The sequence below is a fragment of the Melanerpes formicivorus genome, unplaced genomic scaffold (genome assembly GCF_026170545.1).
Source record: "Melanerpes formicivorus ecotype bairdi unplaced genomic scaffold, bMelFor1.0.p_v2 SCAF_6, whole genome shotgun sequence".
Taxonomy (NCBI): domain Eukaryota; kingdom Metazoa; phylum Chordata; class Aves; order Piciformes; family Picidae; genus Melanerpes; species Melanerpes formicivorus.
Genome location: NW_027142358.1, coordinates 12,707,712 through 12,734,251, shown reverse-complemented (window position 1 = coordinate 12,734,251; position 26,540 = coordinate 12,707,712). Strand labels below are relative to the sequence as shown.

The 26,540-nt window shown below is 41.5% G+C and overlaps 1 protein-coding gene across 2 annotated transcripts; it reads right to left on the bottom strand.

Moving 5' to 3' along the window:
- Window positions 1-1,617: 1,617 nt before the first annotated feature.
- HELLS (helicase, lymphoid specific) lies at window positions 1,618-26,307 on the bottom strand. Of its 2 annotated transcripts, none has more exons than XM_068139787.1 (22): window positions 25,976-26,307; window positions 25,483-25,604; window positions 21,910-22,032; window positions 20,673-20,732; window positions 20,104-20,140; window positions 19,947-20,011; window positions 19,430-19,471; window positions 18,873-19,097; window positions 16,920-17,102; window positions 15,169-15,312; window positions 13,551-13,747; window positions 12,804-12,900; window positions 11,759-11,920; window positions 11,112-11,254; window positions 9,422-9,560; window positions 7,927-8,010; window positions 7,714-7,833; window positions 6,601-6,717; window positions 5,624-5,783; window positions 3,685-3,781; window positions 3,396-3,472; window positions 1,618-2,145 (listed from the first exon to the last, which is right to left on the bottom strand). In XM_068139787.1, exons 2-22 carry the CDS (start codon window positions 25,585-25,587, stop codon window positions 2,048-2,050), a joined length of 2,475 nt encoding a protein of 824 aa, XP_067995888.1. In that variant the 5' UTR covers window positions 25,588-25,604; window positions 25,976-26,307; the 3' UTR covers window positions 1,618-2,047. The 2 variants fall into 2 exon arrangements, with proteins under 2 accessions (XP_067995888.1, XP_067995887.1); XM_068139786.1 differs by lacking the exon at window positions 25,976-26,307 and adding an exon at window positions 25,682-25,906.
- Between the last annotated feature and the right edge of the window lie 233 nt (window positions 26,308-26,540).

Sequence of the window (26,540 nt, the reverse complement as noted above, 5' to 3'; positions counted from 1 at the left end):
CTGGGCCCCTCAGTTCAAAAACAGGGAACTGAAAGAGTCCAGCACAGAGCCACAATGATTAAGGGAGTGGAAGACCTCCCTTATGAGGAAAGGCTGAAGGATATCAGTCTCTTTAGCTTGGAGGAGACTGAGGTGTGACCGCATTAATGTTTACATATATGTGAAGGGCAAGTGTGGGGAGGACAGAGCCAGGCTCTTCTCAGTTACGCCACTGATAGGACAAGGGGCAATGGGTGCAAGCTGGAGCATAGGAGGTTCCATGTAAACATAAGGAAACTTTTTCACAGTGAGGGTGATAGAACTCTGGAACAGGCTGCCCAGAGAGCCTGTGGAGTCTCATTCTCTGGAGACATTCAAAACCTACCTGGATGCATTACTGTGTGACCTACTCCAGGTGATCCTGCTCTGGCAGGGGGGTTGGACTAGATGATCTTTTGAAGTCACTTCCAACCCCTAACATTCTGTGATTCTGTGGTATCACACTCCAGTGGTATTCAGGAAGCTGTGCAATTAGGCAGAGTAAATCAGGCTTCAAAATTTAGGTTAAACCCCTGTAGAAGCAGTTGTATCAGTTATTATTACAGCTTTCAGTTAGTACTTTAGGTACTACTGTAGATACATCATTTACTCTTAAATCTTGTAGTAGGCCTTCATTAGCATACAACAATGCATAAAGGAGACTAGCATAGTAGTGCAGAAATACAAGTAACATGTGAAGCAGCACATGTTGGACTTTGTACGATTCAAGCTAATAAGTAACTGGCAAAGGTCAAAACCAGCCTACTCATTAACTTAATTAATTTATCCTTTTATAGAGGTAAGAATAAAGAGTTCTCAATACTATAAAATATCTCTAAATAAGGCTAACATTACTCCAAAGAGAGTAAGAACAATTATAAAGTGACTGGAAACTAGGTTCCAAAGTCTAAGAGATGAGGTATGAATTTGCTTTATTCTGTTACTTAATGCTTAGCATAGCTAGCACAACTGCAACTGTGACAGCTCCAGCTGCAATTCCATGACTGCAGCTTCCAGTTACAGACAGATGACATTTTCACAAACCAGAATTGAAAGTTTAAAAGCTACCTGCTGCCTAAGTTGAAAATTATTGCTTATGGCTGATTCTTAGACCCTACATATGAAATTCATATCTATCTCTCTACTGCCATATGGTAGTCTCACACCCTCCCTTTCCAGAAAGTACTCCTTGATCTTCCACCCAAACCCAGAGACAGAGTGCATTTTCCCCTTCTAGTACCCTCAGCTCCTTTCCATGTCCTTCAAACAGGACTTTAGCCATGCAAACTGACAACCCAGCCAAGGTAGCAGTAATACCTGCACTGAAAAATTTTAGGGCATTCAAAATGCTTGGGTTTTGGGGTGGGTTGTTTGAGGGGTGTTTTGCCTGACTATTTTTATGGGGTGCTTTTTTGTTGGTTCTTTGGGGTGTTTTTTGCTTTAGTTTAATTGTTTGCTTTTAATTGCTTTTGTTTGTTGTGGGTTTTGTTTGTTTGTTTTTAATGTGTGAAATTGGCTAATGTGCTAGATGAGGAGAGAGAGAGTGAATTAATGGACACAACATTGGCTTGGCTTATTCAACAAGTCATGCTAAAAACCTTACCTTTTAACATAAACCAAACATTTAATCAAAGTAATTTGCAAATGTTAAAAACCAGAAGCTACACAGTGGGCTGTAACAAAGGCACATGTTCTCTCCCTTCCAAATAAAATTGTAACTGACATCATATGAAAAAAGCGGTTAGGGACTTCCACAGGAAGCTCGTCTGCCTTGTTTTGCATGGTTGGGGTTGGTTCCACCAGCCATTACAAGCATTAGCTGCAAGCATGAAATACTCCCCTGTTTTTTTAATTCTTTTGAAAGAGCCTACCAAAGCCACAATAGGAAACTATCACCTGCATTGTACTGCAGAACATGTTAAAACTCACTGGAAGAACACGAGGAATTTGAACAAGGTCTTAAAGAAAATCAGCCTGTGCAAGTAACACCTCTGAAGACGTGGTGTCCTGTAAAAGCCACGTTTGCACACTAGAACACACATTCTGCGCTGGAGTCCGACGATTCTTCTAAGACCCTGAAAACGCCCATTTTTTCCATTTTCATTTTTTCAGAGGTCTTCATTTGATCTAGGATTAAAACAAAACAAGGATCAAAAACAACAGCTGAAGTGTCTGCAACCCTACTACTGCAGACACAAAATGTGTATATATATTTTTGTTTGCATTTGGAAAGAGAGCTGATAAAATCATTTTGCTCCTTTATCGAAAGAATAGAATAGACCAGACCAGACTAGGTTGGAAGAGACCTTCAAGATCATCGCATCCAACCTATCATCCAACACCACCTAATCAACTAACCCCTGCAACCAAGCACCCTGTCAAGTCTCCTCCTGAACACCTCCAGTGATGGTGACTCCACCACCTCCCCAGGCAGCCCATTCCAATGGGCAATCACTCTCTCTGTGTAAAACTTCCTCCTGACCTCCAGCCTGAACCTCCCCTCGTGCAGCCTGAGACTGTGTCCTTTTGTTCTGGTGCTGGCTGCCTGGGAGAAGAGACCAACCTCTGCCTGTCTACAACCCCCCTTCAGGTAGTTGTAGAGAGCAATAAGGTCACCCCTGAGTCTCCTCTTCTCCAGGCTAAGCAGCCCCAGCTCCCTCAGCCTCTCCTCATAGGGCTTGTGTTCCAAGCCCCTCAACTTAAAACTTTGTGCTTAAAGTACACAACCAAAAAATTTTCATGTAAAAAATAATTCCAACACCTCTGGCTAAATCTGCAGAGAAACACAGCTGTAGAAAACCTCAAAAATTAAATCTATTTGAAAAAAATCTATGAAAAAATAAAAGTAAAACATATGGTCAATTGACAAGCCACAGTTAACTCTGAAGAGCTCATTTTCCCCCCAAAACCAAAATGTTACACTATAGTTTGCATTATGATATTATCAAAACGATCTTTTAAACAAGTTTGCTGAAAAGTATTTTCCAAGAATAATTTTTGTTTTGATCAATTACAGTGGCTTACAAGGAAAAGTTGCTTTGCAGATCACCTCCTAATCTGCATTTTTCATTCACAGTACACTCAGGGCACACTATGCATGGCTGTGGTTTTCTGTAACACTTTCAGTGAAGTTCTATTGTTTCTTCTTCACCAAATTAACAGTTGGACTCAATGCCTTAATTTTTCTTTCCAACCTACATGATTCGAAATCTTACTGGAAATGTCAGCAAAAGGGCCAAAGGGTCCTTCAGCAGATCTACAATACAGCTGCAAGGAAGGCAGCTATGGCAGCTTTCTGTATCTAAAGACTCAAAAAAATATGAATTTACATTGAACAGGAAAAGCACAAACAAAAGGAAAGAAAACCTCTGACTTACCAATAAGATCACTTCTATCCAAGAGTAACTCTAGATCTTTATCACTGATTACTTTTTCTTTAGATCCTTTAACCTCCCTGTTGAGGAAGAAACAATCTCTCTTAATATAGATAAAAGCACATTACAGTTACTATTGTAAGGAAGTCAGTTTTCCCACACAGCAGAATCCCTAGGACACTTTCTGCTATGAAGATCCATAGATCACTTCATAAGACAAGAGAGCTTTTGACAGCTGCTTGCAAGCTCCAAGTTAAACTCACAGTCCAAGTAAAATGTGAAATCTGCATACCTCTCATAGTCTCTGGATTTCAATAATTCTATTAATTCCTGAGGGTCTAGGCAGCTCTTTGACTGTGCTAGACCAGATTTTCCACCTTTAAATTGATCTGTAATAAAGGAGACATTTTAAGAAAGTACACAGAAACGAATTCTGTAAATTGTTAAATCAATGCTAGATGCACACATTGAATAAATTACTCTTGAACACCAAAAATATATGCTATGTTTCAGTAGTTCAGCCCTCAGGTAAACAAACACATGTTATGCTAAGAGCCCAACTGGTGAAAAAAAGTGATGAAGAGTTTGCATGCAGGCCTTTCACCTTCTAGATGTAGTATGCAGAAGAACTGATTGAAACACCACTCCAACATGCACACACGTGCACACAGAGCACAGAAGTCATTAGTTTTACTTACAGTAAAAACATTGCAAATAAAGTTAGATGGTGGGTGCTGAAGTTTGTTCCCTTTATACCATAAGCTGCTTGAAACAAAGTAAGCACTATTAACAGCACATGAAATAGGAGACATGGTTTGCAGAGAGAACATCCCTGATGTTCTCAGGGGTTGGTACTGGAACTGGTGCTGTTAACATCTTTGTCAGCAACATGGACAGTGGGATTGAGCGCTCTCAGCAAATCTGCTGACAGCACCAAGCTGTGCGGAGGGAAGAAATGCCATCCAGAAGGACCCTGACAGGCTTAGAGGTGAGCCAATACCAACATCATGAAGTTCAACAAGCCAAACGCAAGGTTCCTGCACCACAGTCACAGCATGTATCAAGCACAAAGGCAGTCCTGAGAAGGACTTGGGGGTGACGGTTGAGGAGAAGTTCAACGTAAGTCATAAATGTGTGCTTGCAGCCCAGAAAACCAACCAAATCCAGGGCTGCATCAAGAGAGACACATGGCCAGCAGGTCAAGGAAGGTAATTCTCTCCCTCTACTCCACTCTCATGAGACCCCCCCTGAAGTATTGTGCTAAGCTCTGGAGCCCCCAACACAAGAAAGGACCCAGAACTGTTAGAATGGATCCACAGGGGGCGCACAAAGATGAAGAGAAGACTGGAGCAGCTTCCCTATGAAGACAGTCTGAGAGAGTTAAGAGTTGTTCAGCCTGGAGAAGAACAGGCTCTGCGGAGACCTTACAGCAGCCTTCCAGTATTGGAAGGAGAGCTGGAGAGGGACTTTTGACAAAGGCATGTAGTGACAGGACAAGGGCTTCAAATTGGAAGAAGCCAGATTTAATTAGATATTAGAAAAAGTTCTTCACCATGAGGCAAGGCACTGGAACAGGTTGCCCAGAGAAGTTAAGGAGGCTGCAACTCTGGAGTGTTCAAAGCCATGCTGGATGGGGCCCTGAGCAACCTGGTCTAGTAGAGGGTGTCCTTGCCCATAGCAGAGAGGTTGGAACTAGATAATCTTTTAAAGGTCCCTTCCAACCCAAACCATTCTATGCTATGAAATAAAGAACTGTTGTAAATTAAAGTGCAGACAGTAAGTTCAATTAAAGTGCAAACAGTAAGTTCTTAATCTGCTTTTCCACTTGTATTCAGGTTCTTTTAGTTTGATTTATAAAGATAATCTACTCAGAGTTGTCATCAATCCCCAGCATTCTCCATACTAAAAGTCTAGAAACAATTGGGTCAAACAAATTATCATCTTGCTGTCAAGATACCAACAAGCCTGGTACTCTTATTGCCTTCTTTTACCTGTATTTCTTCCAGGTGGGGCCATTGTTCAATCAAAACCTTCCAAAGTGCTTTAATTTGCTGCAGAAGGTATCTGCAATGTGTATAAGATTGCATTTTGAAAAGCAATACTAAGCCAGCTGCTGGACAAAGCTTTTTGCATTTTATTAAGCAGTCACTAAACAGTGCAGTAAGAGTTCTCTCCTGAGATTCAAAGAAGCTACATGTGTTTACAGGAAGTTGTTAGAGAAAGATACTTACTTTTGTGGATAATCAACTTCTCCAGCTTCCTCTTGGCAGCAGCTCTTTCCACAATCTTCTGATCAATAGTATTTGCTGTCACAAGACGATAAACAACAACCGGTTTTGTCTGGCCAATTCTATGACACCTGTCTTGGGCCTGCAAGTCTGACTGGGGGTTCTGAGCAGATAAAGAAACAACATAATTTAATCATTTTAAGAGACATACCACAGGCAGCATTTTCAATAGTGACCTCTGAGTGCCAGAGCCAAACCCATAAGCTGATCAGTCACGGTACATCTCTTACTCAAACTTGTCTATGCCAAGGTCTGCTCTTGCAGCTGCACAGAGTAACCCAATCAGCTGAGGCTGCTTCTGCATGAAGTGCTGCAGTTTTCAACAGATGTACGTGTTTTGTACCACAAATTTAGCCATAGGTTTGTGGGGGTTTTTGAGTTGGAAGATAAAAAAGCAATTTTGGAAGTTTGCAGCCATTTCTGAAGTTGTTTTAGCTCTCTCTCTAGTCAGCTTCAGTAAAGCCGTCTTGTTAAAATGAAGACGCAGAGCTCCTCAGTCATTTCCTTTCACACCCATCTTCTTCCCGGACTTCAGTCTCACTAACTAGCTAAAACACAGGTTGAAAGTCACTGGTATTAGTACAGCAGCTGTTGGAAACAAAGAACCTGTAGGTCTGGCTACATTCAAACTTAAGAAACCCAACAAAGGAAACACATCTTCAGTATCTTCAAGGAAAAATCCTCCTGCTTTTGGCATAACTCAGGCAAATAGGCTAATTGTGGAGATCAGCTCCAACACTGTATTCCATAAAGCAGGGCTTTTTAAACAAGGCTCTATATTTCATATATAACATTCCTGCATACACTACTTACTATGCTCTTTATGCTACAGCTCATTAAAGTTACAGAAGCAATCTATAATGCAGTGACAGAGAAAGCATTTTATGACACGTATCATTAGGCTGTGCCTGTCAACATACCCAGTCACTATCGTAGATGATAACTGTGTCTGCTGCAGTTAAGTTAATGCCTAGGCCTCCAGCTCTTGTGCTCACCAAGAACAGGAAGACTTCGGGGTCAGTATTGAACTGATGCATCTGGAAGAGAATTAATCTATTAATAAACATCAGATGGATAAAACACCATGTAGCTAATGTTTTGAGAGGTCTGTGTTTAGTAAGATGAACACAGATAAAATACAGCATACACTGTCAGAAGCCAAATGAAGGCTTTAAGAAACATTGCATGCACTTGGGACAGGACAAGACCAAAAATCAAAGCAATTGTAGGGTTTTAGATAATGATTCTGGTCAATGAGTTGTGTAACACAAAGTAGAGAGACTATAGGAACATATGGTCCAAATCACATTCATCTCCAGCTGCAATCTATCATTCAGTGATATTTTCTTCTCCAAGGGGAGCACAGTCCAAGATGGCAGGATCTAAAACCAAATCTACTTCTTGACACAAACAATAATCTAAAATAGTGATGCCAAGTTGACTGTAACTCCCAGCCACTCTGTATACCACTTCAAAACTGCACCACTCTCAATGGCTGCTCTTCGCTGTGAATATATGCCTCAGTAGTAAGGCATTCTGTGGTTATTTGAAACTACCACAAGCATCTGACACATAGGATTGCACTGCAACAAATCCACATGCAATCTAAAGCTGAGGTTACAGATGTCCCACTAGGTACAAAACTCCATTTCCTAGAAGTCTGCTTTCTTTGGCATTAGACTTGCAGTATGCTCCCACGGATGCTGGCATCACATTCTGGATACCAGGAGTTATTACATGTAGGTGTAAAACTGGAATTAGTATCTGCCACAACCTAAATACATGAAGGACTTCCCATCTGGGTGGGTACATGAGCACACATCATGTTACACGTACCCCAAAGTACTGATTAGCAACATATTATGTTGCTTCAGTATTTAAGCTGCAGATACCAAAGCAGCACCCAGAATGAAAGTTTTGAACATTGCTGTCCTTTGCCTGTAAATCCTAAATGCTGCATGAAATCACATCTCAGTGCCACAGGAACAAGCAGATTTGGCTAACAGGCTCAAAGGGCATATACATCTACTTACATTTTCTTCTCTCTCTGAATAAGACATACTGCCATCCAAACGACTAAATTTGAACTCTCTCAGATAGCAGTAATCCATCAAAATATCAAGCATCATAGTCATTTGAGAGAACAACAACACCTACAAAACCAGAAAGAATCCTTAGTACCATTTTTTGGTCATAAAGAAGCAACTACATGTGTCCTGTTCCCCTCCCATATCATAAAGCTTTACCTTATGTCCTCTCTTTTTCAGTTCTGGAAGCATCCGGTCCAAAAGCAGAAACTTCCCTGAATTCTTTACTAAATCTTCATCAATCTTAGAACAGGGGAGAGGGAATCGTGTTAGGAGGAAAGGATACCAGAAGTTTCCCTGACTCAGAAACACCAACAGAAGCTGTCTGAAAGCTTGTCACAGAAACAAGATTGTTCCAATTTTTAAACTGAAGCAGCAGTAATTTTAGCAAACTACATTCAATCAGTTAAACAATGAGCACAGAACGATACAACATTTTGCTTTTGAAGGAACCTTTAAAGGTCATCTAGTGCAACCTCCCTGCATAAGGAAATTAAATCAAGCCTAACCATTTCATAAAATAGTTTTTGAAAAGTTAGTTTTCATCTCACTTCTGGAAGGAGAAACTATTTTAATTTTTCCACATGGAAAAGCACTTTTGTTTTCTTTCCAGCTTGCCATTAATGCTTCCACCTACTGGACATAAGGAAGCACTGCTGAACAAGTTATTACACATCAGCCAAGTGATGGATTTTGACAGGTTTTCAAGCTGCTGTTTTAGACTGTCCTGAGAAAAGAGGGGTCTGTTAGATCTAGTTCTTGCTATGGGACAAGAGCAGGTATATAGAAGCTTCTTAGGTCTGAGCCATGGAGCAGCCACTTCAATAACTCCTGAGCCATTTTCCTTCTGGTGGTGTAAACTGTCACAGCCTGCATTCTACACATTAATTTCCCCTCATCACCCACACTGGGCTATCTGCTTTTTATGCACTGACTTTACATTGGTAAACTTCAACAGCTTGCTCCTGAGTGCAGCTGAACGTGGTATCACTCACTAAACAGGAACATGCCCACACATGCCCACAAGCCTATATTCACAATGTGCAAGCAACTTCCAGTTGCTCAAGATTCTTCCTACTTAAACTGCTTCACACTTTCCTCTATTGTCAAATGCTTTGTGTACATTAAACTACTACCTGGTCTTTGCAAAATAATTTGAATTTCTTCTCTTTTGAGAAGAAAGAATGCTGTATTCTCTGAGCAGAACACTGTTCAGCCTTTCAGGACCTCACACTAAAAAGTTACCATCACATCTCCTGCAGCAGGCACGATTTGTGTCATGAACACTTCACCAAGGGCAGCATGTTTTGTTTTGAAAATTAACCTTCATGAGGAGAGCTTGAGAAAAATCCTAGAACACCTTGAGTCCACTGAACTTGAATTCAGTAACTTTGCTCCCAGCAGATAAACACTATCACAATGGTGAAAACTACAGCATTGCTACACAAAAAAGCTAAATGGGCACAGGGGCTGAATTTGTGTCTGTAGCTGCTGCTGCAGCAGGAAGGTTCAAATAGTGACTCAGTGTACTGCTGGAATTCAACAGGGAAGTATATGTCAAGTACATTGAAAGGGGTCATCATTTACTGCCATAGGCTCAGTCTTTTGCTTTCTAATGTGTGGAATAATTTTTATTGCAATTACAAATGTGTACCTTAAATTGCTGTGTGGCTGGGTCCAATGGATATTCAATAAGATAGGGGTGATTGCAACATTTCCTCAGTAACATCATAACATTCTGCAGTTTAAGGTTCACCTCCGAATCCATGGGAATGCTCACATCGACCACAGGCCTTGAAAAGATACATCATCTTATCAGTACAGAAAGTGTCACCTTACTATGCTACAGATACTGAAGAGAAAGAAAAACAACAGTACAAAATCAAGCAATGCATTCACATGTTATGTCAAATGTCCTCAAAATCCTTCATAGTTAGTAAAGCTATTGCCAGAAAAAAAAAATCTTTTAGTGCAGGACTTGGGACTGAAAGCACAAGCTTGCCATTATTTATTGGTTTAGAACACAAATGGGCAGTCTGTAGCAACCAGCAAAGACACCTCATGCAAGTCACCCACTAGAAAAGGGAACAGAATCTCTCTCTCTACAACAAATGGTCAGATCTCCTGAGGAACAACACATAAGCTATTCCAAAATCAGCACTCTGCCTACCTGATTCTGGCCACACATCCACATTGCAGGACTCACAATGAATACAGCTATTTAGCTCTTCCACATCTAAGTACCATCTCCAACATAAAGGATCCATGCATCCCATAAAACTAACACAAACATATATTTAACTGTCCATGCAAAGTACACTGGGCTGCAATAAAAAACTAGCAAAATAAATACATTTTGACCCTGAAGATTAACCTGGCTTTCCAAGTTAAAGGGACCGCCTACAAATTAATAGCCACCAACAGACTTGGCCAAAACCAGGAGCAAACATGATGTCTCAAATCCTTCAGTAATGAACCTTAACTCTGATCTTAAATCACCAGAAAGTAACCAATACTTGTCAACCAAAACAGCAATAACTGTGCTAGCATTCGGGTTCCAGGCCTCAGCTTTGTCTGTACATTTCACAAAATAAAGCAAGGAAAGTGCTCTTCCCTTTCCTCCAGCCTTGACCCCCAACTTTGCATCAAGTATTTCTGAGTAACTCCAGCAAAAACCTAGGAGTTAATTGTAGCACACTAGCACTATCTTTTGTCCAGTATTTAAGCCAGAGGAAGATATACCTGTAAATTGGCCACTTGAGACAAAAGCTTTGCCTGATCCTTGTAAAGTCTGCAAAATCTATCAATATGCCAAGCTCTTCACCCCCCTTGCTAGCTGTCGCCAGGATCTAAGCTATCACAATGAATTTTCAACTACCTAATATCTAAGATGACACAGTTCTTCCCTGGCTAGACCAAACACCATCTTAGACCTTGAAGCTTTGGTGAAACTGTAGTTCTTCACTACCAAGATGTTTTAGCAGCCCAAAGGAATAACATTTCACACTAGATAATCCATAAAGAGCCCAAATGTCCAATACAACTAATTGTCACAGGACTCAAGACTGACTAACAAAAACAGGGACTCTAGAAGCAACTTTATTGCTAAGTCCTACAAAGGCACAGCTCTTGTAGTTAACTATAACTGAGACAGTGAGTGACAGTACAACCTAATTGTGGCTATCATGGCCCAGTATATATTAGGTAAAAGCAACTAAATGAAATCATAAAGCTACAAGGATAGCAAATTACAGGATGCCATTCTTGTGGATGAATTTCAACAAAGATCTGGAAGCAAACTAAGGAAAGAGACAGTAATAATCACAGTATTTCAGGGCAGGTACCTCTCTTTTTCTACTTCCTCTTGCATTTTACTGATCAGTTTTTCTAAGTCATCAGGTGAACCATTATGTTCTTCACAATAATCAACCACCTTTCGACTACGGCGTTTTGGTCGGCCTGTGGGACTCAACTCAACTACTTCTTCCTGTGGAAATCATAACATTGCCATCAACAGCAGACAGATTTAAATTCAAAGGTCTCTGACAACCAACAACTGTCAAGAAGAGGTTTCAGTGACATGCTTCATGCAATACTTGGACTCAACTGTTGCGGGTTTTGCTGAGTAGGAAATGCAGCCCACATTTTAAATGTCTAATTGTTGATTTGGAAAACTTCTGCTTGGCTTTTTACAAGTTGCATTAATACCTTCTGATTTTACAGCAAAAACTCTATAAAAACTGCATTTCCCCTGATTTCCCCCCCCAAAGCTACAAGTAATCAAGAACATATTTACACTCATATTGTGTTAGTTCTGTGCCACTGAGGCCAGTCACAGTAACTACCATTGAAATAGATAACAAAAGGATCAGACTAGAAAGTTAAGCAGAAGTAGCTTTAGTACAATGGTAATGAAGCAATACCAAAATGTGGTTTTGCCTACAAACTGTTAACAGCAAGCACAATTTTACTATCTATTATCAGCAGATACCTCATTATTTCCAAGCAGTTTCCTAATGGTGCGATTTACGATGGCAGTGTAGAAAGTTTCCTGCTTCTTTGCTAGTGGCGCATATACCACAACTTCTCGTTTAGGAGGAACCTCAAGAGCAACGTCAGATTTCAATCTTCTCAATAAGAACGGCGTCAGAATCTGAGATTTTGAACAGATGTGTCAGAACTGCTCAAAGCTCTCAACGTGAATAGCTTAAAAACAAATTACACATGTACACTAATGGGTGTACTGATACAATGCTATTGCGACAAATTAATACACAGGAGTTAAAGTGCAGAGCTCTGCATTTCATTCTTTAACACAGATGCCTATGCTGAAACTTTTACACCTGTGCTGGCAATATATTTGTTCAAACAACACATCCATTGACAGCTGAAAAATGTTGAATAGGGTGCAGCACTAACTACTACAGATGTGTAAAATATTTTTTGTCATATGAAAGTGATTATGATATAGCTCACTTCAGTTGTTGTAATTCCTTAACCAAGTTATTCTGGGAAAGCTCAAAAACCTTACCCACAATAAATCATAAGTTGCACCATTAGCTTACGGTGGGAAAACAATTAATTTTGTAAGCATTTAGTTGCACACACTCTCCTTTAAAAAGTTTGGAGCATTAGTTTTGTTTCCAAGCCAGGGACATTATACAACTAGTTTCTCAAAGGTGTTCTGTTCAACACATAAAAGTTACGTAACTTTCCTCCAAGCCATCTTTCAAGAAAATTAACGTGCTAAGTAAATCCTTTGGCAAACAGAGGCAACGAACTGCAATCAAGTTTGACTAAATTCAATTCAGAGAATAACAATGAGTCATTATCAAAGAGGCATATTGCTCCTTTCAGCATTTGTAAGTGTCATAAAGCTTAAAGAAAACCCTGTAACTCTTAAGGAAGTTCAGAAGCGTCTCAATAAAAGCCTCAGGCCCAGAATTCAGCTTCACAAACAAGACTTTGATACACTTCATAATAATGGTCAATTTTAGAAATAAACCATGAGAACAAACAACATGAATAGCAAAAACCTGATGCAGCATATGCAAGATGTTTTGCTCCCTTTCTTTAGCAATAATATCTTCAGCAGTTTCTGTAATGCTGGTAATATCAAACCAAGATTCAAAGCTATAAAAAGGAAAGAAACAGAATAGGTTACTTCATAAATAATCATGATTTAAGTTTGCTATTTTTCTCTTATCCTGTGATTTGAGAAAAACAAAGCATTAATATCCATCATGAACAGAAGGTTAACAGGAGGTATTTCTAAAGTGTATCTGTCAATTCAGATGCTTGAGGTTTAAAATAATGGACAGAAATATTTCTATTAGTTGGCTAATTCACTATGATCTGCTATATTCAGTGTACTCCATACCTTTTTTCAAAATTAGTCTACAGACTGCTTTGGCAACTTTCTTCCACTTAAACCCCTACTGTGTCAGGAAAGGATCCATCTCCTACCAGCCTCACACAGCTTTCTCCACCACCATAGGGAATCTAAAGTAACACCAAGCCCTTATTAGACAAACATCTCTTCCTTCAAATACTCATGTCTTAGCTCAGAGTTGAACTTCCACTATCCATAGAGCTGATAATTACTTCCTTACTGTCTGAAACAACTGTGAAGGCAAAACACATTTCAGAGCTTTGATCACCAAATAATATCAAAGTACAAGCGTATCATAAACTAGCTCTTCACATGCTGATGTTAATTATTAAAGAGTCACAGTAATGCTTGAACAGAACAAAGGGGTGTGATCTCCACTATCAGAACATACCTTTTCAAATCATCAAACACATCTGGCAACAGGAAGTTAAGCAAAGACCAAAGCTCTGCCAAGTTGTTTTGCAGTGGAGTACCAGTCAACAGGAGTTTATTGTCTGCATTAAATCGTTTCAATTCTCTGATAAGGCGGCAGTTCATGTTTTTAATCCTGTGACCTTCATCTACTATCAGGTACTTCCAGAAGCAGTGCTACAAAAAGAAAGGATATTTCAGCAAATCCTAGCATCCATCAAAACATGAGTCAAACGAGACAAGCAACACTAACGGATGAAGGGGTCAAGTTTGCAGATGACCCCAAGCTGGGTGGGAGTGTTGATCCCCTTGAGGGTAGGAAGGATCCACAGAGACATCTGGACAAGCTGAATCAATGGGCCAAGGCCAGTGGTATAAGGCTCAAAAAGGCCAAGTATTGAGTCATGCACTTGGGTCACAACAATCCCATGCAAGGCTACAGGCTTTAGGAAGAGTGGCTGGGAAGCTGCCCAGTGGAAAGGGACCTTGGGGTGCTGGTCAACAACCAGCTAAGCATGAGCCAGCTCAGCCAGCCAAGGCAGCCAAGAGCATCCTGGCTTTTATCAGAAATAGTATGGCCAGCAGTACTAGAAGTGATTGTCTTCCTGTACTTGGCACTGGCGAGGCTGCATCTTGAATACTGCATTCTATTTTGGGGCCATCACTACAAGAAGGCTGGAGCATATTCAAAGAAGGGCAACAAAGCTGATGAAGGGTCTGGAGAACAAGTCTTATGAGGATCAGCTGAGGGAACTGGACTTGTTCAGCCTGGATAGGAGGAGGCTGAAGGGAGACATTCTGGCTCTCTACAACTCTCTGAAAGGAGACTGTAGCAAAGTGGAAGTTGGTTTCTTCTACCAAGTAACAAGCCATAGGACAAGCAGAAATGGCCTCAAGTCGCACCAGGACAGGTTTAGTTTGGGTATTAAGAAAAATTTCTTCACCGACAGGATTGAAAAATTTCTTCCTTTGACAGTACTGTCAAACAGTGAAACAGGATGCACAGGGAAGTGATTGAGTCACCACCCCCGCAGATGCGGTGCTTGGGGACACAGTTTAGTGGTGGACTGGCAGTGCTAGGTTAATGATTGGACTTGATCTTAAAGGTCTTTTCCAACCTAAACAATTCTGTGATTATAAGAAGACTGTCTAATATACCTGTTACAATTATTTTTAGAACAGCTGAGTGTTTAACTATTTGAACAGTTAAAGCCATGTATCTGCTTCATGGTGACTGCATTTAGAAAACTTAGGTGATTACAGTAGAACTTCTACAAGAAGCTCGTATTACTGAAAGAATCAATCTGATGTTAACCATGACATTTACACACTTAAGTAGAGGTTTTACTCCAAGCCTCCCTCACCATCACCTACAAAGAGGTAATGAAGAGCAGATATGGACAGTGTTCCGTTTCATGAAATTTTTAAGCATAAAATTCCAGAGAGGCTGCCACCAAGGAAACGGATGTGAATGGCAACATAAACGTTCAAGTATGACAGCTATTGTACAGGCAGCATTTTATTTACTGCATTCAAAAGTATTCCTATTAGTGATGAAGCATTCCACCATTCTTGGGCTTTCAGAAGAGTTCAGATACCTGCAGGGCGTTTCTGTCTCGCATCGCTATTTCAAAGGAAGTAATGACCACAGGATGGATTTGCAGTGAACCTTGTCGCCCATGAATTTTACGAACCAGTTTACGACGCTCCTGCTGAGCTCCATGATAAAGCATTAGTGGAATCTGGGGGGGGGGGGAAATAATGAAAAAAAGGTTTTGAACTCAGGTGAACTAAGCTTATTTAAACCTAAACAAAGACAGTAGACATAATTAGTAGTCAGCCTGACCTCAGTGCCAGGGAAAGTGATGGAGCAGATTATCCTGGTTGCAATAACTGCGCACCTGAAGGATGGCCAAGGGCTCAGGTCCAGCCAACATGGATTTAGGAAGGGCAGGTCCTGCCTCTCCAACTTGATCTCCTTCTATGATCAGGTGACCCGACTGGTGGATGTGGGGAGGCCTGTGGATGTAGTCTACCTGGACTTCAGCAAGGCCTTTGACACCGTCCCCCACAGCAAACTGCTGGCTAAGCTGTCAGTCCGTGGATTGGACCATTACACTCTGTGCTGGGTTAGGAACTGGCTGGAGGGCCGGGCCCAGAGAGTGGTAGTGAATGGTGCCACATCCAGCTGGTGGCCAGTCACTAGTGGCGTCCCCCAGGGATCAGTGCTGGGCCCTGTCCTCTTCAACATATTCATCAATGATCTGGATGAGGGGGTAGAGTCAGTCATCAGCAAGTTTGCAGATGACACAAAGTTAGGGGCAGATGTTAGTCAGTTAGAGGGTAGAAAGGCTCTGCAGAGGGACCTCGACCGACTGGACAGATGGGCAGAGTCCAATGGGATGGCATTCAACAAGTCCAAGTGCCAGGTGCTGCACTTTGGCTACGGCAATCCCATGCAGAGCTACAGGCTGGGGTCGGAGTGGCTGGAGAGCTCCCAAACAGAGAGGGACCTGGGTGTGCTGATCGACAGCCACCTGAATATGAGCCAGCAGTGTGCCCAGGTGGCCAGGAGGGCCAATGGCATCCTGGCCTGCATTAGGAATAGTTTGGCCAGCAGGAGCAGGGAGGTCATTGTGCCCCTGTACTCTGCTTTGGTTAGGCTGCACCTTGAGTACTGTGTCCAGTTCTGGGCCCCTCAGTTTAAGAAGGACATTGAAACACTTGGGCGTGTCCAGAGAAGGGCAACAAGGCTGGTGAGAGGCCTTGAGCACAAGCCCTATGAGGAGAGGCTGAGGGAGCTGGGATTGTTTAGCCTGGAGAAGAGGAGGCTCAGGGGTGACCTCATTGCCCTCTACAACTACCTGAAAGGTGGCTGTAGCCAGGAAGGGGTTGGCCTCTTCTCCCAGGCAACCAGCACCAGAACAAGGGGACACAGTCTCAAGCTGCACCAGGAGAGGTTTAGACTCGAGGTGAGGAGGAAGTTCTTCACCATGCGAGTCATTCGTCATTGGAACGGGATGCCCAGGGAGGTGGTTGAGTCATCGACCCTGGAGGCGTTCAAGAGGAGATTGGACATGGCACTTGGTGCCATGGTCTAGTCATGGGGTCTGTGTTGATAGGTTGGACTCGATGATCCTCGAGGTCCTTTCCAACCTAAGTGATACTGTGATAATTAGCTCTAAGAAGGCTGTAAATACATACCAACTCACAGCATGGTAACCATGACAAACAACTACAATTAAACTGATGTGCTATATAGAGAAAGTTTCAAGGCAAAGAACTAGAGTAAGAACTAAATTTTGTTCTTTTAAATGAAAAGAAGAAAAAAAATATTTTTTTTTTTTACCTCTGGAGTAAATCTCTTGAATTCAGACATCCAGTTTGGAAGAGTAGACAAAGGACCACATACTAAGAATGGACCAGGGACTCCTCGCTCCACCATCAGTGCTATTGTGGCAATACACTGGATAGTCTTCCCCAACCCCATTTCATCAGCTAAAATGCCATTGATACCATTTTCCCAAAGCATCTGCACACACAGAAAAAAAAAGTACATATAAAATAGCCAACACATCCGAAGAACAGACATTTTTAGGAATGTAAAGCCTGTATAAACACTGTACTCAGCATTTTATATTACAGACAATTAAAATTTCCCTATGATGAAAATAATTAAAAGCATCTTCTAAAACCCAGACATTGTTATGTTGGTATATGGAGACTCAGACTCCTGAAGCAGTTTAGTCTTGAGAAGATAAGACTGAGGGGATCTCATCAATGTGTATAAATACCTGAGGGGTGGGTGTCAAGTGGAGGGGGCCAAGCTCTTTTCAGTGGTGCACAATAATAAGACAAGAAACAATGGGTTCAAGTTTGAACACAGAAGATTTCACCTCAACATGAGAAGAAAAACATCTTTACAGTAAGGGTGACAGAGCACTGGAACAGGCTGCCCAGAGAGGTTGTGGAGTCTCCTTCTCTGAAGACTTTCAAAACCCACCTGGATGCATTCCTGCGTGGACTACTCTAACTGATCCTGCTTTGGCAGGGGGGTTGGACTCAATGATCCCTTGAGGTCCCTTCCAACCTCTAATGTACTGATACATGCCTCTAGCCAATTAATTGCATGAGCAGTATCAAAGGATGTAAACTAGTTGTATGAAACAGCACCACAACTGCAAGTACAGCTCACACTACCCATATTTTTACTGATCTCAGCTCCAAAGAACTCCCTTAGCTATCCTATCTTAAAGGCCAAGTTACTGTGTAGATGTTTCAGCTTTATCTGTTAAAGTAGCTCCTATAAGCACAGCTACTTTATCACAGGTAAAAGGTGCAATCCTTACCAACATAGCTAGCTGCTCCAGCAAAAGTTCTTTGTAACAGAGAAACCTTTCACAAAGGAACAGAAAGACAAACAAATGTTCTTTGGCAACTCTACTATTCATAAAGGTTGTTATAACTAAGGGCCAAAGTAAGTTGTGTTTTCCCCTCACAGAACAGGCCTGCCTTCCCTATGGATTTCTCAATGACAGAAGAGTGAACTTAGTGGCATTCATTTATGAGATCAGCTTATGCCTCCTAAAACACGATACATATGCTTGTAAGGAAGAGAACTAAAAAACCCAAACCAACAAAACCTAAGGGAAATACAAAGATCAGTAGCAGGATGAAAAAAAATTCTGTCTGGCTCTGACAATTAAAAGGCAAAGCAGTTCTAATTTGGCTTGCAAGCAAAAACAAATATGCAGGTGGGGACTTTTTATGGCAAGTTTCTTTAGTTTATTTCAAATGCTATAGACAACACTTTAAAAACTGTTGATATTTCTAGTTAGATTACAAGTTGCAGAGACTGGAAACTCATCCCTGTCAGGCCTGCAAGGCAGCAGTTCTTTAAAGACATACAGGCTAGGTGAATCAAGCCCCTGAGACACAGAAATATTGAGGCTGACCCTTGTTAGTATGCATAGTCCTTCTGCCTTCATATAGTATTTTTAAGGAGGGGCTGAAAAGACAGTTGAGATGAACAAGAAAATAAACAAAGAGAAGAGAAAGAACACCAACCAGAAAAACTAAAGAAGTGTTTACAAATGCAAATAAATACCCTCCCCATGCTGAAACACTTTATCTGCTGCTTGAGAAATTTTTCGTAAGGCCATATTCCTGTATCATGAGAAATCATAATTATCTTTTCTTCGCTTTCCCTGCACTACCTATAACCACAGACTTCTAGTGTCTCTTTCCCCATTTCTGTTTCCAAACAGCAACAGATTCAAATTGATCAAAAATCACTCCATACCCTTAGCCACTCCATGCCTTCCACTTGGTACCACCTCATTACACCTCCAGTAAAAATCTTTGGCTGCTGAAAAGGCACTGGTTGTCCATTAAATTTCCGTATGGGATCAAGGAATTGCTTGGCGCTGTGTCGGACAGCTTGACACAATCTATCCTTAATGACGCTATTTGAGTCCCCATTTTTCTGCAGGTCCTCTGGACATAGGTTGTTAGGAGAGCTTTCATCCTACAGGGGGAAGTTTGAGTTAACATTTGACAAGCAGAATGCACAAAGTCCAGCTAAGACATCATCTTGCCACATCGGTCTTAATGTGTCCCTCACACAAAGGCTTATTTGGAGTAACCATCAACTTAATAGTAGAATTTGGCTTCAGGATTAATTATTGCTATATACATATATGTCAAGTCATAACACTTAAAACATAATTTGGTACTTCATTATCAAGCAGAGAGATGTTTATTTACTGGAATAGTTTCAAGATATGCCATAAAGTATAAAAATCCCTCCCTCTTTTTGGGCTCAACACACTTAAACCTCAATAACAAGCAGCAACATACCTCATTTTCTACTTTACTTTTTTTTGCCACTGACAATATCTCCTGGGGAAAAAAAACAAAACAAAAGTTTATATGTTTTTCAATCTTAAACTCTATTACAATTTGTATTTCATCAGATCTTTTAATTGAAGAACCTGGACAAACTCTAAAAAGCTTCCACACAACATCATTAATCATACAAGAGACTCTAATCAAGGCCACACACCACAGAATGTATCCCAGCAACAAAGGGTAACTGAAAATTCAGCTTTTGATGAAGTCTCTTCACAGCTTGCCCCCACAAAGAATTTAAGAGACACCCCATCTGATTTCTGCAGGCTTGAGAACACAGCTTGTTAAACAGACCTTTGTTGGAAGAAAGTCATGCATTACAGACAAACTGCTGCTGGATGTCAATTTGACAGCAACATGTAGGAATGCATTGCTCTAAAATACAGATGTAACACAGTGATTGACTCATCAGTTAAAATCTATGCTACAAAAGACCAAAACAAGCCAATTTATAGTTATGGCCTACCTCCTTGGACATAATTTCTGAGATGTTGTATGTCCCATCTTCTCTCCCCCTCTTCTTTTTTGCACCTATAAGGTAACATCTGAGTTTATAAAACACATCAAACGATAAACAAAATAAACCCATCAGTAATGGCAACAGATAAAGCCAAATAAATTACCTGACTTCTCCTCTTTGCCATCAACTGGATTTTGACCCTAGAAAGTAAAGGTAGGAAGAAATTCATCATATTATGCATCTCTAATTATCATAACACAGATAAAAAGATATAACCTGCTTCACACCATTTGAAAGCTTTCCTTGGTATACTATTAAGTAGTTTTATAAAATACAGCAAAAGAGGTTCCCACTTAGTTTTTTTACTTACTTATTTTGGACTTTGGCTGAATAAATAACAATTGGTACACCAGTTCCAGTGCTCTGTCACCCTTACAGTAAAGAAGTTCTTCCTCATGTTGAGGTGGAACTTCCTGTGTTAGTTTGTGCCTGTTACCCCCCTCATTCTATAACAGGGAACCACTGAAAAGAGGCTGGCCCCTTCCTCTTGACACCCACCCTTCAGATATTTGTAAACATTAATAAGATCCCCTCTCAGTCTTCTCCAGACTGAACAGCCCCAGGTTTCTTAGCCTTTCCTCAAAAAAGAGATGTTCCAGTCCCTTAATCATCCCTGTAGCCCTATCATGTCAAACTTTCAAAGAAGAAGTTTCATAAAATAGCTAATCTTACCTTGGCGGATTTTAACATCAACTCTCTCTTTTTTTCTAACTTCTCTTTCCTCCTCTGCTCCTAAAACAAATCCCAACAAACCAGACATTTATCTTTCAGTAACGCCCACAAAAGTACCATCCATTATATAAGTGGTAACAGGCACAGAATATATTGGTAATGTAGAGTTCTGTGTGCTCTGCAGACTTTATTTTTGCAAGTATCAATAAAAGCCTCTATTCTAACAGTGTAAAATAACACAAAACTTGGACAATCAGGTGCAACTGCTCTGAAATGTTTGTCAGTGAATAAACACTTAAATACAGTAATTTAGAAAGAAATTCCAACAAAAATATTTGATTGCCAACTCCTTAAAATCACATCTACTGCACTAAGTTTCCACTTCTAACTTCTACATATTACTATTTCTACTTTCTGAAGGCAAACAAAGGCTGAAATAGAGCAAAACAGTACTGAAAAACAATCCACCAGTGCAGTAACCATGAATTCAAGATGAGAGCTAAACTAGAATAGTATGTTTGACAGCAGGTTCCTTCAGTCTGTCAATGTTACTTTTCCAAGAACACTGCTGCCCTGAATCTTTTGCTAACATTCTCTCGCGAGTGGCCACTCTTACAAACTTGTCCATAAAGGTACAGTTAAGTAACTCAAGATAAAACTAAACAGCAATTCAGCAGACTATGAATTAAAAAGAAAACATACCAAATTTTATGGAAGCTCTGGTTTGAGAGCAACATGGCTTCAAATCACTGGAATTTATAGGTTTCTGAGGGAGACCTACCTTAGCACCCTGAAGAGGGCTCATCCTCAACCTTCAATAATTAACACTAACAGGCTGTGTAACTTCAAACTTGTCAATTCATTGCATCCTCGGTCCTTCCTCCAGGTTCTCCAGTTTCCTTAAACTTTGTTTCCTACTTCAAATATTTAATTTTCTCTTTCTAAGATTCAGGCCAACAGAAGATTTGAGCCACCTTCCCATTGTGATTTTAAACTCTTAACTCATATCCTTACCAGCCTGATTTATCTATTAATTTGAAGAATAAACTCCAAATGTCATGTAAAGCACCACTCCATTCCTGGACAGTATTTTCAGTAGATTTTGGTATTTTTACAGTCTTAACAGCATTTTTACTTTATTTCAAACAGCTGGATGGCAAAAAAAATCAAAACAAACCAACAGCAAACAGAAGGCATCCCATCTTAAAATCTCCATTGCAGACAATCACACACCTACCTCCAACTGCTGCTGTTCCATTTTGGTTAGCAGGAATTTGGAATAGATGTTGCTTTTTTCAAGCAAATGTTGAAGCCTCTTATAGCGCATTTCACTTGACTCCCTCTCCCAGGAAGTGCGAGCCTGGTCAACACAAACACACATCAAGCATTTATGGATGCTTCAATTAATGCTTCTAATGCAGCAAAGGGTTTGCCTACAGGATAACTGCAATGGTCTCACACATATACAACATGTCCCTTCCAGTCACAATGACTTAACTCACACGTATCTGTGTGAAGTACTGTACAATGAAACCGACCGAGGGTTCTGCTTACTTGCTTACATAAACAGAGCTCTGCAAATGGCAGGCCTTCAGTGCAGCAGCACAAGGCTCTGAAGACCTCAAATGTGTCTCAACTCCAAGTTACATATTTAAAACAAAATGGAATTTATTTGCAGCCTGCAAAATTTGGGATGAGGGGAACCCCAATCTGGCAAAATTCTGCAGTTTCAAGTAATAGCTGGGACTCCTCCCCAAGCCATTTGCACAACGCTGCACAATTTCCATTATAAACGAGTCAGACAGCTACAAACCCATCAAGCCTAATTTACAGCCGTCAAGTCAGTTTCCAATATGGAAACAGTATCTTCTGCTTGCTTCATTTACAAAATCTACACATGCTTTTAAAAGTAGTTTCTGTCGAATTTGTCAAGGCTGTGCATTTAGAAATTTGTAAATTACTCAGGATTCCTCCAAAGAGTAAAAAAAAGTTTAACTACCGAAGAGTGCATCTCTGCATTCATCTAACAATAGCTGAGGTATCACACAAGTGAAAAAGTATAAATTAGCATCTCCAAGAGAAACCCCAGAGAGGCAAGATGCAGAGCTTTACAAGACACTTATCTCTCCAATAGCCTTCAGAAGAAACGCTGCGGGGAGGATGCCCTAAGACAAGAAGGCAATAGGCAGGGGAAGAGGGTATTAGCTGAATCACACGACTAACTGTGTGACACACAAGAGAATGCATGCTTCTCTCCCCCAGAAATCACACCTTTATTTTCCACAAACAGTACTTCTTATCAGGTAGCTATCAGAGGATTGTCTTCTGAGAGGAAGGCCTATCTCAACAAGTTTTTTTTGGGGGGAAGAGAGATTGCCTTCTCATGATTCTCCATACAGTTTTTCTTTCCTTCTGCTCTCCCCAGTTCAGGTTTTTTTTTCCTTCAGGTGAAAAGTATGATCTCAGAAAGGTCAATCATTGATGGCAATGCCCAGAGAGAATATAATTAAGACTAAACTACATCCAGCAGGTTGATACTGCTCATGTTCCACTGGAGTGAACAGAGCAGCCTTACATTGATTGGACAATCTGAAGGACTGTTCCTGTAAATAACTCTGGAAAAATTCAAGGCAAAATAAAGAAAACTCAAAGATGATGAACAGCATTGAACTCTATTTCTTCACTTAGGCTTTTGACTTAATCCTCAAGCTTCAAAAATGTTATGTTTTTTTCTGGGTTAGTGTTTTGGTTTGGTTTTCCTTTTAGTTAACAAAAAGGTCAAGAAATTGCTACTCTTTCAGCACCCTACATTCTCATATATTTGTGTGGCAGTATTTTGCCATCAGCACACAGAAGAAACAAGTGACACTTTCGTTGAACTGCTGAACAAATCACCTGTAAAGGGGTTTGCAGAAGTAATAAGCATAGAAACAAAACCCAGAAGCTTCAAGAACATCAACTGCCTCCAAGATGCCAGTAAGCCTGGGTTTAAGAACACAAGTAACTTTCCTTGGCCTAACTGGCTCAAGATTACATAAAGAAAACATGATAGTGTATGCAGGAAATTGGACCAACTCCCTTGCTAGAGGTAAGCTCTGTAGAGTCTCAAGAAATAGAACACAAAAGAATGCTGTCGTATGATAGCACTGCTACAGAAGTGATTGGTTGTGAAAGATATTAAATACTAGGTCCTTTTCTCAATACTTCTTGTGCAATGAGGTAATTTCCTCTACAGAGGTTTCATCCACCTCCAAGAACATTGCCTCTGAAACTTTAATTCCAAGTCTGATCAAGGAATACCTGAAGAGAAGTTCAGACATGCTCTATCATGACTGGTTTGCAATAAGGAAGATTATGATACTTCTGGGACAATAAAACATTGTTTTTTAACTACAGTATCACAAAATGCTGTCAGTTAAAGACAGACCTTTACAAATCACAACTTTTCTTAATAAAAACAGAGTAACTAAAATTAGTCCCAACCCTTGGAAATTGGTATTTTTCATGCCCGTTGTATAATGTGTCCATTTTTGAGATATCATTCTCCTGAGGTTTGACTACAAAGCTACATCATTAACAGAAAAGGGAGAAATGAGAGCAGTCTGAAAGACAGAAAAAAATCCCAGACACTGATTCCTCAAGTACTTTGACAAATAGCTCTAGTTCTCTACAATTCCCAAAAGAGCATTTAAGAGAAGAGCTCTTTGAAGCTTGTATTTCCTTATGTTGGAAATATATACCTTATATAGCATTCTTACACCTTGATAATTTGTATCAGCAAAGGTCCAGAAACATCATGTTTTCACATTTGCTCTCTGAAACAGATTGGTTAATGTCAACCAATGCTCAGTATTAACATCTGAAAACATTCAGAGCAAGAGAGAAATGAAATCGAACAATGATTGTTATTTTTATTAGGGATGTACCTTCCTGGAAGCACTACTTACAGCCACATAAACAGAAGTACACAAATCAAACATCGATTCTCAGGATGACACACATGCACATTTATTCTGGCAGCAGCGGCAACTCAGGCATCTCTCTCTCCCCTTGGCTTAAAGGTTCCTGCACAGCTGTGTGCAAGGTAGAGGTAGGAGAGCAGCCCTGGAGAGCAACTAGCCCAAACCCGATTATTTTTGGCTAGACTTTTTAGGCCAGCCTCTTTCCCCGATGCAGCCAATGCCTGAACTGTACCTGCTACCAAAAAAAATGCATAACCAAGCATATTTCTGTAAAGTATAAACGGCATTTATACAACTGTCCCGCAGAGCTCGGATCATGTCGTTTCTTTAGTGGGAGCGTTTTTAATACAAAAAGTGCAAAAAAAGAGGAAAAGAGGTGTAACATAAGCATACAGAAAACACAAACACCGATCCTGCTTTTAGTACTTCACATAGAAAACCAGAAGAATGTGAACTTACTAACCCCTTGTGAAACCAGCCTACTTTAAAGGCATTATATCTTGGATTTTTAGGCTCAGAACGACCAAAGAGATTGCAAATTTAAATGTGTATAAAATGGAGCAGGCTTCTGACTGCAAAAGTCCGTCGTTAGCCTTTAAAATGAAAAAAGGGCCCCCCTCGATGACCAAAGGCGGTGGTGAATCTCAGCACCGGTATACGGCACTTCAACGGCCTCTCACGCTTGTTTGTTTTGAAACCAAAGGAGCTGCACGACACCCGGCCCACTAACCCCCACCGAGGGGGCGAACGGCGAGGCGGCACGGTGCTCAGGCCCAGACAAGCCAAACCGCCGGGAGGGCCCCCGCAGCCCGCGCCTCCCCAGACAACACCAGCACACTGCCCCTCACCCTTTCCAGCATCTGCCGCTCCTTTTCCAGCCCCTCCGCCTCCAGCTGCTCCTCCTCTTTCAGCATGGCCGGTGTGATCACTGCCGCCTCCGCCTGCTCCCCCATGGCTGCTCCCAGTGGTTCTGCAACGAGGACACGATTAACCACGGGCCCTCCCCGCCGCCGCGGCTCCCGCCCGCTGCTGCCCCCCCGCTCTCACCGCCACTGCTCTCCGTGTTCTGAGCAGGCATGGCCGCGCGCCGGGCAGTTACGCGCGAGGCAGCGCACCGCGCGCAGCCACCACAGTACACTTCCCGCCAAGCTCCCTCACTCCTTGCCGCGCCGCTTGCCTCGCGAGACGAAAAACCGCGCGCTGCCCAAGCCGCGCGAGACGGCCCGCTCCGCCTCCTCCCGGGCCTGCCGGGACGCCATCTTGGCTGCTGGCACGGGCCGCGCACGTGGGGCGTCGTTCCACTTCCGTGCTTTACCCTTGCCCTGCCCTGTCTTGCCTTACTTTGCCAGTCTCGCCGCCCTTAGCCCGGGCAGTTCTTGGGGCCCGCTGGTGTGCTCTTGGTCCTGTCTGTCCGACGTGGTGTCTCTGGGCTGGCGGGGCGTCGGCCGTGCTGGGTTCGTTGTTGCAGCTAACCCGTGCTTACTGTTGTACAGCCTGTCTCCTGAGATCCGCCGACAGCGAGGCACGGCGGAACGAAACTGGGCTTCATCGTCTTGCTTTTCTCTGTTAGCAGGGGAGGCACTGATACGCGCCTCTACGACTTAAGACCAAGAGACATAGCAAGGGCTGATATCTCAATTAGTTCAAGGACCTAAACGCCTAAGTGAAATCTCTGATTTGTGCCACGAGAGGGCAGAGGGACACTTGAGTTCTCTCAGCTTAAGGAAAAGCCTCTTTCCCAAAACGCACTCTACATTGAAGCAGATATTTCTAGTGTTCAGGACACAAGCGCTTCAGCTCCACCTAAATGAAACAAGCTGTCAAAATAACTGGTCTTACCACCTCAAATGCATTTAAAAAATGCTGTGCTAATAATTTCTTGCATCTGACTATCAAATGGACTCTA